Source organism: Podarcis bocagei (assembly GCF_964188305.1).
Source record: "Podarcis bocagei genome assembly, chromosome: 15".
Taxonomy (NCBI): domain Eukaryota; kingdom Metazoa; phylum Chordata; class Lepidosauria; order Squamata; family Lacertidae; genus Podarcis; species Podarcis bocagei.
Genome location: NC_138141.1, coordinates 2,561,944 through 2,574,963, shown reverse-complemented (window position 1 = coordinate 2,574,963; position 13,020 = coordinate 2,561,944). Strand labels below are relative to the sequence as shown.

General features: G+C 45.2%; 1 protein-coding gene across 5 annotated transcripts in view; it reads left to right on the top strand.

The window, feature by feature from the left end:
* Positions 1 to 12,643, top strand: part of BIN3 (bridging integrator 3) — a 148,147-nt gene extending 135,504 nt beyond the window's left edge. For all 5 annotated transcript variants that reach the window (XM_081171465.1, XM_081171468.1, XM_081171469.1 and 2 more), the window contains one exon: positions 11,584 to 12,643. In XM_081171465.1, coding sequence (XP_081027591.1) covers positions 11,584 to 11,730 — 147 coding nt within the window. In that variant the 3' untranslated portion in view covers positions 11,731 to 12,643. The remainder of the gene's footprint in view (positions 1 to 11,583) is intronic.
* Positions 12,644 to 13,020: the final 377 nt, after the last annotated feature.

Genomic DNA, 13,020 nt, shown 5'->3' with positions numbered 1-13,020 from the left:
GACACACCTACACACTGCAGCTGATAGTGATTGGGAATTTGAATGCTAATGTTTCCCTCTTGATTGCCAGTGCAATCCTATGCATGTCTACACAGAAGTAAGCCCCACTGTGTTCAAAGAGACTTCCTCTCATGTAAGTGCATGTAGGGTTGCAGCCTAAAAGGGGTTATGAGTTTGTCACCAGATTCTGTGTGTTGTGCCTGGGCAGATTTCTGGACCATTTGTGTACAAGGCACAAGCTGAAAGGAGAAGCAGCTTCTCTAAAGAAAGTTAGCTGAGCCAGGTTTTAGATTTAGACCTCTGAGGAGTCCTAACTCGGGGCTGTAATCAATAGACCCCATTGCCTTGTTGGGGTCTGCTTAAATAAAGAACTGTGTGCATGACCTCTATTTCCTAGCCTGCAGCCGGAACCCACCCGTCAGACCGTCCCTCGGCCTTTAAGATCAGAGCAGGAATGAACTCAGGCTGAAAGCATGCAAGTTGTAAATGGACTGAGCGCCACCCCCAGACCGCTCATTCATCCAGCCCGTCTTCTTTTCAGGATCTCTCCCTTTCCACCCATGCCTCATTAAGTTTATTTGATTTTCTACGGTGTTGTATTACTCAGTGGAATATCTATTTCTGTTCTCTTCTCTTCGTGTACCTTTTTGAGAGTCAAAATATCTTGCTGTGCTGCAGCCCTTTGGAAGAGGCTTATGTGTGGCTGACAGATGTTTTCATTTTCTGAATGAAACCAGAAGCGGTGGGTGCTTTTAATGCCATCCGTTATCAGTGGTTTAGGCCGGGGGTTTTCCTGCCTGTTTGATTGGCGCCTTTGTCAATGTTTCCGCTCTTGGAGGCTAATGGCCCTGAAAGCCTCAACAACTTTGGGTGGATGCTCCACCTTAAATATGGTCAACATATTCTGGCACCTCTTCTTCTAGAAAAAAAAGCCCCGAAGGAAACTATTTTTCTCATTGTGAGCAGAAGTATATGTGTGTGAGAGAAAAAGATGAACAGACTGAGAATGCGACCCTCTTCTTTCAGGGAGCTGTTCAAGTGTACAGATTTTTAAAAGAGAGTCCTTCCTAGTGTTCTGATAATAAGACTCAAGGCACATTTTTAGACCATCAGACTAACAAACCTCCATACCAGGAAGAGCTTGACCTCTTTAGGTTTTCTGAATGTCAGCTTGCTGCTGAATTCAGGTAGGTAGCCGTGTTGGTCTGACACAGTCGAAGTATATAAAAAAATAAAATTGTCCAGTAGCACCTTAGAGACCAACTAAGTTTGTTCTTGGTATAAGCTTTCATGTGCATATCTGAAGAAGTGTGCATGCACACGAAAGCTTATACCAAGAACAAACTTAGTTGGTCTCTAAGGTGCTACTGGGCAATTTTTTTATAGCTTGCTGCTAAAAACATTGAATCAGAACCTGTTTAAAAAGGGAAATAAATAAGGGCAGTTCTTTATGTAAGGTTTTGTAATATTTTAACTACAGTTGTAGAGGGTTCCTTGGCCCTTTCCTGAGTTCAGTGTAGTGTAGCATTGAAGAGCATTAGCAGGAAGTCTGTCAGAAATGGCAGCGGGACCAGGAGTTGACTGGGTGGCTTTAGGCAAGCAGCTTTTCTTCCCTGAGCCCTGCTCTCCCCCTCCCTCTACTGGCCTGCCTTAGAGAGCTGATGAAGGGGTGGTTGAGATAACCTAAGAATGCATTCTGAGCACTTAGAAGAGGTACTAGACAAAGTATAGTTTAATTTATGGCCAGCAGGAGGATCATCAGGGGAGAGACTGCAGCTCTGGGGTAGAGCATCTGCTTTCCATGCAGAAGGTGGGTAGGGCAGGAACTGTCCCCTGCCTGGAACTCTGAAAGCCACTGCCAAGCCGTGTAGACAATGGACCGGTGCTGTAACTCCTGTGTTCCCATGCACATCTGAACCCCTTTATGCATTGGATACAACAGCCAAGCAAACAGAAGTGGGAGCTGATGAGTAACAGGCTCATTGTTGTCCAGGGATGCCTGCCCAGGGGGTCCCTCCCATGCCACCCCCCAATTTCTCTGTTTTAGTTATTAGCAACAAAGATGCGTTAGCAACAACCCAAGAGTGTTGTGGTCGGAGGCTCCTCTGTTCAGTGGTGTGGTCTTGATTTTGTTTTCCATATATGGTTTTGTAATTATTTATCATTATTGCGCAACAGGTTTACTGGCTCATCTGTTCCCAGGAATTGTTCCAGGTCCCAAGAATTGTGGAAAGTAACTTAGGACTTTGAGGCTGTGCTATTTAACTGCCTTTTCATGCGGCACTCCCAGCTGGCAAGAGAAAACGGTGTAAACTCCCTTTTCACAGCAGCTGCAGTTGCACATGTATGGATTTAATCGTGTAGTAAGCAAAGCGATGAGTCTTCCTGTGTTACTCTTCTCTCAATTCCTTCCCACTTCATGTTGCGTAAATGCCTGTTGTGGTGAAGATTGTATTTATAGCAGAAATCCCACCTCAGAGGTAACAGAGCCCTGAAAGAAATCTACATGGAGTGTTGGACATGCCAAGGAACATTTTGCGCTATGGCAGTGAGCCTGAGAGAACCTCCAGCCACAAAGATGAGATAAGAAATTTTTTATTCCATTTTCAGGAGCCATTGTGGTCTAGTGATGAGAATGTCAGACTCGGACCAGAGAGATCGAGGTTCAGATTCCTTCAGCCACAGACACTCTCTCAGCTTAACTTACAAATTTGTTATGAAGAGAAAATGGGGTGCGAAGAACCATCTTTGTCACCTTGAGCTCCTTAAGAGGGGGATATAAATCTAATAATTATTTTTCAAATGCACACACACAATGGTTTGTTTTCTCCAAACCATTAACTGTTTTAAGAAAGTGTGCCGTGATTGTAGATGGTTTGTTCTCCAAAACATCCTTAAGTTTAACTGCAGTTAGTCTAGGTTCAGAAGTGAGATAAGACCAGAGACAAAGGCCAGAGGAGGAGGAGGGGAAAGTGGTGTGTGAACCTGAGGCTCTTGCTTGCAGCGTTAGAACATAGCTTAGCAGAAGGGCTTGACTCCCTTGTAAGCAACCTTAGTCACATATTGTGCGAAAAGGCTGCCATAGTATGAAACAACAACAAATACCCTACACCCCCCCAACACAGCTTCACTCTTAGAGAGGGGGGAAATGCAGCAAATAGATGCCAGTTCATCTGTCACAGCTTTGCAAAGAATTGAGGGGAAACCCACTTGCTCTTGGGTCACCCCCCCTGCCTGATGCCAAGGGCTGATGCAGCATCCGCCTCTGCCCCCTTGTCTGGTGAATGTTGAGGGTAATGTTCTAATGATAAATACTTCTGCCCACCCACAAACTTTTCCCCAGTCATAGGCTTTGAAGTTCCTACACAAAGATGAAAGGGGGAGAGTTTGTGCTCGCTTGTTGATGAAGGCTTGCGAAGAACACTTCCTTCTCTTCTTGTTCTTATCGGTTTCTGGTTTTAAATAATTTCTCAGTGTTTAAGACATCTGTTGCTGGAAGGGTTGCGTGAGTACATGCACATGTTGCATGTACACACACGTATGTACCCAGCAGGTGCATCAAGTCAGTTTTCCGAAGCTCTAGCTAGGGAATCAGTTTCATTTGTGACTACAATTAGTGTGGGCAAAAGAAGCATCTTTCTTATCTACGCAGTGCTAGCATACTGCCTTGTCCTCATGTGTACGAGAGGAGAGGAAGCTTTCCACTAACATAGAACAACTCACCAAGAACAAAGATGCCAAATAATCCTATGTAACTTGAAAAGTGGGATGTTTCAGCTGTTTCAATTAGTATGACATTTTATTTGAATACTAGTACCCTCCTTCTTCTTTGGCGATCACTCGTAGCCGAGTAAGGGATGCAGGTAGCACTGTGGTCTAAACCACAGAGCCTAGGGCTTGTCGATCAGAAAGTTGGCGGTTTGAATCCCCACGACGGGGCGAGCTCCCGTTGCTCGGTCCCAGCTCCTGCCAACCTAGCAGTTCGAAAGCACGACAGAGTGCAAGTAGATAAATAGGTACCACTCCGGCGGGAAGGTAAACGGCGTTTCCATGTGCTGCTCTGGTTCGCCAGAAGCGGCTTAGTCATGCTGGCCACATGACCCGGAAGGTGCACGCCAGCTCCCTCGGCCAGTAAAGCGAGATGAGTGCCGCAACCCCAGAGTCGTCCGCGACTGGACCTAATGGTCAGGGGTCCCTTTACCTTTACATAGGTATCTGTCTTCAAAAAAAATTGAAGACAATCTGAGTCATGAGGGCACGGTCATCTTGCCCTCTAGTTTATTTCTATTTTTTACTTCACCATTTTTCTTCCCACAGGCATTCCTCATTGTAAATTAAAAATTCGAGATTCCAAATTCTGTAAAAGCTCAAACAATGAGTTCTGAATGGAAGCAAGCAGATTCAGAAGAGATCTACAAAATATTCAAATTTGCATAATTTATTCTGAGTAAAATCTGTGGTGTATATAATTAGCACATTTGTGGCCTTTATTGCTAAGTGCAAGCTTTGCTTTGATATCCAGACCCCCCATAATTTTACATATTTTCTAAACGCTTGCTGTTTTAAAAGATTTAAATTTTGTTCAAAATATACACAATTAGAAAGAAGCATAACATTTGCATGATTTGGTATTAATCGGCACACTTTGGTTTTATTAATATAGTGTTTTATTTGCATAGAAGGGTTTTTGGGGGGCGGGGGGAGGGTTGGCCCAGAATTCATGCTGACTTCATACACAAAATTCAGGATTTTCCGAAGTTGCAGAATACCTGCCTGACCAAAAGCAACTCTTTAACTATTGGACTTCAGTGGGAGATCCAGTTGCAAATGAGCCTTATCCAGGAACATGGGATTCCCATAGTGGATTTGAAGGCTGAGGGGGGGGGGGTGTTTGGCTGTTTTGTTTCTTTTTGAAATCTTGGTGGAGGTTTGAAGTTTTCTGTAATTCTGTCCCTTCTTAAGTCATTAGCAAATGCATAATATATGGAGTCTGGCGCCCTCAAGTGGATTTACTTGTTCAATGCGGCTAATCATGACGGTTCCCTCCCCCTTGAGGAAGTGACTACACTGTTTTGGGGGTAGTTACTGCTGTGAAATTCTCTTTCTCATAGCTGCAAAACTATCCGGGGTTTGAGGCTCAAAGTCACAGGGAGCTACTATTTTTCCTTGCTTTCTACTTGCTTAGTGGTAAAAACCTGGCCACCTTCCAGCCTGTGTAGAGTTCTGCCACTGTGGTAAAAGGAGTCTGCTGCACATAGTATCCTTGTGCTCATTAAGAGGAATGCTGTAGCAAATGGGCACAAATAAGGATTCTGAGAAAGAACAATGGCTCATTTGTATGAAGTTTTTAATAACAAAAATCAAGTACCCACCTCCAAACAAGAAGTGTAATTCCTGGAATTTATGGTTTTTGAAGAAGCAATGTCCAAAAATTATTATTTTAAATGCTCTGTTTATCAGATTTTTTTATACTGGCCTTCAGCAAATAACGGGGTGGTCTACAAAAGTTAAAATGCAATAGAAGTACAAACCAGCAGGGTGAAAGCAGTAGTAAAAATCCCAGGAGAAAATGTCCTTTAGATGGTAAAAAGTCCAGGAAGATGAGAGTCTCTTCACCTGGTGCCAAAAACGCATTAGAGTAGGAATCCATTGAGCTTCCCTGGGATGGGAAGGAAGTTTCCATGGCCACAGAAAAGGCCTACTCCATTTTCTTCCTGCCTCCTCTCCTCTTCATTTCAATTAATAGGTCTACTGGGAAATGTTCCAGTGCAAGCCTCATTGAAATGACTTGCCTCTCATTTTGCCATCTTTATAATGGCCTCCAAAATCTGCTGGTGGAGGTGGCATCCTGAGACGGCTACACCTGGGTTCCATGCTCAGTCAGCATAGTTGGTGTTTGGGCCTCCCTTAAGCCTGTCGGATGCCCAGGCCCATTCTCTGCCTCTGCCAGTTCAGTTACAGATAGGTAGCCATGTTGGTTTGCCATAGTCAAAATAAAAAAATTCCTTCCAGTAGCACCTTAAAGACCAACTAAGTTAGTTCTTGGTATGAGCTTTCGTGTGCATGCACACTTCTTCAGATACACAGTGTTTATTCTGCCAGTTCAGTTGTTCCTCATCCACTGAAGGCAGGCTTGAGACCGCACATCTTCCCAAAAAGTTTAAGAGTGCCTGCCCTGGGCCTTTGCGTCTGCCCTTATGAGAGAGAAGGGGCACCTGTTGGCTCTCCTGTGATTATTCTTGGTCAGGGAAGGGTGGCTTCACACTGCCCCCACAGCCATGCTTCTGCAGAGCGGGGGCACCTCTCTGTGGAGCCTGACAGAGGTACAGGCTGCTCAGTGGCCTGAAAAAGCATCCCGTGTCCCACAGCAACCATAGAATGAGGTTGCATTTGAACCACTTCCCCTCTAACCTCTCTAATACTTTTCTTCAAGTTCTGGCTGCTACAGATCTGTTCATGCAGATGGCTGCAGCATCATAGGCAAGTCAATCTGTGAATTTTAGCCAATGGTGGCTTTGCACAGCTGGAAAGCACTTACTCTTGCACAAGTTGGGACAATCTACTTTTCAGAGACCTAACGAAGAGTGTGAAAGGTTTTGTGTACCTTTGCACTCATTGTTAGCTGTTTGCTGGGGCCCAGTGACAATGTGTCAAGTAACTTTTGCTGCATCGAGTGGGAGAGCCAGGTGGGGATGCAGGTGATTTTCATGTATCTTGTGGTGCGTTGCTTCTTTGCACGCATATACCGGTAAATGACTGGGGAGCGATGGGGTTTTCATTTCTTATGCTGCTCCCCCTGTTACATGGAGACAGATGGTGCTTACAGTTTGTGGTTTACGAAGGTTTATAGTTACTAGTCATACAAAAAGTTCTGTGTGTCGGGAGAGGAGTGCTCCTAGGCATCTGTGCATGTAGAGACTCCATGCTGGGGCCTTTGTGTGCAGCCACCCAATTAAGTGCATTATCCCAAAGGCCGTGGCTCAGACAACAGGCTGCTTATGTCCTGTTCAGCAGAGGGGCTCTTGAAGAGGTGAGGGAAAGGGGCACTGATGTTGATTAATATGGTACAAGGAGTGTTTCCTGGAGCCAAGTAGTTTAATTCCACAGCATGTGATTAGCCCACTCAGCCCCTAGTGGTTTGGCTCTTCCTATTTTGGTTGTTCTGCTCTTGCCGATTTCACTTCATTAGTCATTGTGTAAACCAGCAGTCCTGCTGAATCACCAGAAAGTGCAGTTCTGTTACCTGGTGATGAGAAGGGAGAGCAGCGCTATAGCGCAGGACTTCTGTCCCCTGATGGTGTCCCCACTCCAGCTGCTAATAGATGAGGCTGAGGAACAGGGGTGGGGCCTTTGAGAATTCGTTGAGATTTAGGTGTTCCCGAGGAGTAGCAGCCACCTCCCCCTCAAAATAAAAAGCAGATTCACTGTGATGGTGAGGGGGGGAGGCTGTCTCTATGGAGATGGTGTATATATCTGTACCCAAAACATTTGCTCTTACACTGATGAGAGCCATGTGGTTAGGAGCAGCGGCAGCTTAGCAGAGAAACCAGTCTAACGGGAGACCTATGGGTTGGTTGGCAAGCAGGCTTTGCATCATTCCTGCCGCACATTGTAGCTGAGGACAGGTTTCTTGGGTTAGGGCCACTGCTACTTTTATTCTACCTTCTAGTTCTTTTCCATAGGAACCACAAGACCTCCTTGGTTAGAGACAGGTGAAGTTATTGGTTGGGATCCTTTGCAGAGCAACATTCTCAGAACCCATATGCAGGCTTTTAGGATACTGAAAGGATTGCACCACATTCATCTGCCCAGAGCTTAGAATTCTACCTACCAGTGTTGTGATCAGCGTTACCACAAGACCCCACTCCGCCCATGACCATAGAATTTTAATAATGAATTGAGCATGACCTTCCTAGTTCTGCTCTTCTTATTACCAACACTTACTGTTCTTCCTGTCCAGCTTGGAACTGAAAAGGTAAGAGCAGAATTACTTAGCATTTTTTTCCCTTCTCGTATGGCTACAGCATTATTATTATTATTATTATTATTATTATTATTATTATTATTATTATGTCTTACACCTTCTTTCATGGGACTCAAAAGTGGGGTTCCTGGGTCTCTCAGCCGGCCTCCCACCAAGGCACTGACCACGGCAGTGGTGAAAACCCAAGATTCCCTGCAAAGAGGGCTGCTCAGTGATTTGAGGGCAGTTTCTAGACCAAGGGATTTAGTAGTGAGCACAGGCATAAAAGGAGGCAAAACTCTCCTGCTAGCGAAGCTGGGATTTAAAACAAGGTTCCTAGTTGTGGTTACGTAGTGCCACTTGTCTGGAGGGGCGCCTTGGCAGACGTCATCTTGCAAAAATGAACACTTAAGCCACATTATTTGTCAGATATTGAGCTGATAAAATGATTTTTTTCCCTTTAAAAAAAAAATCTCCTCCATGGAAACTTCCAGATGGGAACAACCATGCAGTGTGCTGCCTGTATCGCTGCATAATAATTGTAGGGCACAGGGAGTAACGATGGAAAAGCTGGGATTCTGAGAGTCTTTGCAAAGCTTACTCCATCAGCTTCTGTTGCTATGGTGATAATGCATAAAAGGGGCAGTAGCAGCAACAGCAGGCAGTGTTGTCTAGTGGGCTCGGCAGAAGACAAATGGTGTTTAGCATCCTCCAGCTGTAGATCCCTGCGCTGATCTTGAAGGGAAGGCACCTGACCCCTTGGACACCTGTCTAGGACATGGGGATAAGAATAGCCACTTTGCGGAGGTGTTCGGAGGATTAGCTGGCATCTGTGAAAATCCTGCCAATGCTTGGCTGCCAAGGAAAGGGTTAAGCTGGGCCTACTGGCGTGTCTCCTTCTCGGCTCTATGGCTTTAAAAGCAGTTTGGTGTATGTAACCTTACAGGAGGAGAGCAGGAAACACCATTCTCCCCCCAACTGCTGGAAAGGTCAGAGTTCATGACTCACTCCTGCTACCTCCTCTGCAAGGCTCCAGACGGCTGTGTAGGAAGAGGGGTTTGTCACTGCCTAATCACGACTGAGCAAACGGATCCCCTTCAGAGGTGGAGATAAAAGCATCGCCAGCAGGATCAAGCAGGAGGAGGAAGCAGAACAAGACTAAACGTTTTTCTAGCTTTTTAAATATACAGTAATACACTCTTATGACTTGTGTCCCAGATAGTTTTCTCACAGCTGCTTTGAAACTTGCAAACCTGTCTCTGCATCTCCATCATTCCAGCTGAGTTGTACCTAGAGATGCTGGGCTGTGATGCTTCCTCTCACTTTATGTGCCTACTCCTCCATATCTCAAGGAATCACACCTATTTTTAAAATAATCATATTGATTGCTTAATTGATAATCTGTATAAATTTGTACGAGAAAAACCTATTTCTAAGGCAAACCTACTTCCTGTGGTGTAAGAGATGCTTGTGTCACCTTAAAATCAGCCATCAATTTAAGAGACTGGCTTCTTTAGGCACCTTCCATGTTTCCATCTCATTGGTATTGCCTGAAGTTGTGCTTTTACTATCTCCCTCTTAACAAACTCCCAGCCATCATGAACTCCAATTGGTCTATGACATTTGGATGATCATCTTCATCAATTGATAGACTCCTACCTTCAGGAGCACTGTCTCCTTCCCCCACATTAGTCAGTTTAAAGCCCTCCTGATGAGGTTTCTGAGATTTTTGGCAAAAACATTTCTCCCAACCGTTGTGAGGTGCAGCCCATCGCTTGCCAGAAGTCCATCTTCAAGAAACTGCAGTCCGTGATCTAAGAATCCAAACCGTTCCTGTTTACACCATTTGCGAAGCCAGCTGTTCACTTCCACTATTTTTCCCTCTCTCCCTGGGCCACGTCGTTCAACTGGGAGGACAGACGAGATGACAATTTGTGCATTTAGTTGCTTCAATTTCCTGCCGAGAGCCTCGTAGTCTCTTTTGATCTTCTGGAGGCTATTGCTTGCAGTGTCATTGGTTCCCACATGAACCAAGAGGAAGGGGTATTTGTCAGTGGGTTTTATGATTCCTTGCAGTCGTTCAGTTACATCTTGGATCTTAGCCCCGGGGAGACAGCACACCTCCCGAGACATCTTGTCAGGCCCACAGATCACTGCTTCTGCTCCCCTCAGTAGGGAATCCCCTATCACCACTACACGCCTCCTCTTGGGTTTGGTCGGGGTTCTTCCGTAAGCTGTCCGTTCCAAGGTCACCTGCACATTCCCTGAGGACTGACTTTGCTGCTCGTCTTCATATACCTAATTGACTGTAATGAGGGAGAGATCCTCAAATGGAGTCTGCTCTTCGTCTTCCACGCTAGGGGAGAGGACCTCAAAGCGACTGTGTATTTCTAAACAATCAGAGCGAACCCTGGGCCTCCTACTTCTTTGAGTCACGTTTCTCCATATATCTGGCTCCTGTGTTGGTGAACTAGCCTCCTTCTCAGGGGAGTCCCCTGTCTCCTCCTTGGTGGAGATGGTGTGCTCTGTTGCTTCCAAGAAGAGCTCCAGCTCTCTAATTCTTTGGAGCGTAGCTACACGTTCCTCCAGTTGCTGGACTTTGTCTTTTAAGAGGGCAATCAACATGCAATTGCTGCAGGTAAAGCTGCCTGCAACCTTTGGCAAGATGGCAAACATTGCGCAGGAACCGCAGGCGACTGCAGCTGTTCCCTCCCCCTCCATCTTGAGAACGTGTTGTTGGGGGTGGCTACAGCGGTCCTCCATCATAAAAAGCGTGAAGACAGGACAAATAACCCCCCCACAAGAAAAAAACCTAGGTCTCCCCCAACAAACGTTTGAGACTAGCTCCCCTAAATCTAAAAGATGGGTCAAACTGCGCGCGCGGCTAGGCGCGCACCGCTGCCCTGCAAGCTCTGATAAGCTCCTCCCACAGCTAATCCCCTGCCTCAACAGGGGATCAACCCTGCCCCCTCTGTCCTTTGCACAGGGAGAACAGCTAATCAGCCACAAAGAAACACACACAAACAAGAAAACCTTTTTTGCTCCTTCTTCAACTGCTGCCCTGCTAGCTCATGTTTACAGCCATACTCCATTTACTCAAAAGGAAGTCCCACCATGTGAATTGCAAGCTTGGTTACTTAATCTAACCAATAATTAACTGACTTAAACTGTGCTCTTGTGAGGTTTTTTTAAAAATAAAAAGATTTATAAAAAACTGCAGATAGCAAGTGCTATTTCAAATGGCATGTCCTTCAGTGTGAGAAAGGAGGGTGCCTGTAAGATACTGCGCACAAAGCCTTTAATTTTGGCTTTTTACATGCAAATTTATACAGATTTAATCACTCAACTAAAAATCATGCAGTCAATCACTCAATCATAATTTTTTTAACCAGGTGACAGCCCTTGCAGTAACCAGCAGACAACCACGCAACATTGCTGGCTCAGAAACTGGCATTTTAAAAATAGTTCAGTCACTGCAAGCACTAAAACACTTCATCTGTATTTTCTTGGGAATGCTGAGGATGTGTGGTGGTTATAGATCACAGGAAAAGCCTGTTTAGATTTTCTTCTGTTGAGGAGATCTGCTTCTAATGGGACTCTTCCCTCCCCACCCCCTCCAGGTTGTGTACTACACTGAAATGTACAAAATCTTTGGTGACTTGACAGAACAGATTGATGAGCCCGGCCTGACGGATGAGCAGAGGCAGAAGGAGAACGAAGCCAAGCTGAATGAACTGAGAGCCCTTTCCATTGTGGCCGATGACTGACCTGCAACTTGGACGCTCCAGGCTCACTGCTGTTGCTGCCACGTGGGGGAAATGGAGATTGCTCCTTGCTCCTCCTTCTCTAGGAACCTGGTCTTCTCTGGATTTTAACCCATTGTATATATGCTCGTCCAGATTGACATGGCATATGCACCTGGAGCTGCAGCTCCTGTGGGTTCCCTCCTGACTCTTCTTGATCCTGGGCAATAACCAATCATTGCCTTAAAACACTACTGTCAATTGCAAGCTTTTCACTGATGTTGGCTTTCTTTCACAGCATATTCAAAAATGTGTTTGCCTGGATGCTTTTTATCATAGTTATGTGAGACCCTGAATCGCCATAGTTGACCAGATTTAACATAGGATTTCACCTCTGTGCCCTTAAGAGACATCTTATCACAACTAGCAGTGGCACTGTTGAGTTTGTATGCCTTTGTGCAGTAGAATACTGTCAAAACAAATTTTTATACTGAGTTGCAGCATTATCATCCCTCCTCTCACCTGTATGTGGTTTAATTTTTCTGAGCCCAGAGGAAGACAGCCAGCATTTATAATGGTGGTCTCAGTGCAGCCCATATATAATTATATGGTCAGCCCTGTGGAGCTGTAGAACCTCTACGTGCAGTTGTATAAATAACCACTTGAATATCAGTTACAGGTTTGTAACCTGTTTTCCTGTGCCTCTGTTAACTACATGCAATCGGTAAGATTGCCTGCACATTGAGTATTGGAGATGGGATTAAGCTAAGGAGAGAGCACCACGTGTGGCGCCATTTTCTTAGGGGAAGCTGCTATGGAAGAGAGGTTCCCTTCCTTGATCTTCTCCCCACTTTACAACAAGGAGAGCATCTGTGCTGCTCAATATTTCCCACTCTTTTACAATTAAATAAAATGTATGGTGGTAGGTTACTCTTAAGTTCTTATGTTACCAATGAATCTAATTTTGTTTTTGCAAAAGGAAAAGGGGGAAAAATCTGTCCTTAGCTATTTTTCCATCTTCCTTCTCTGTGCAACCACTGATATACACACACTGCTGCCCTCTACTGCCTGAAAAGGCCAGTCTAAAGCAGCATGGACCTGTTGCATGAGAACAGAGTTGAATACATGAGGCGGCGGCAGCAGCAGCAGCTAGAACTAGCTGCTAAGGGAACAGAGGAGCTGAGCTGAGTTTTGATGAGTTTAAGAGGAGGCAGCTGTGTGAGATTGTCTATATTTTATGAACTATATAGATTATTTTAAAAACTCGGTACTCCTTCCCTCTCGGTACCTGTTTAGCATACTGGTTATAGCATA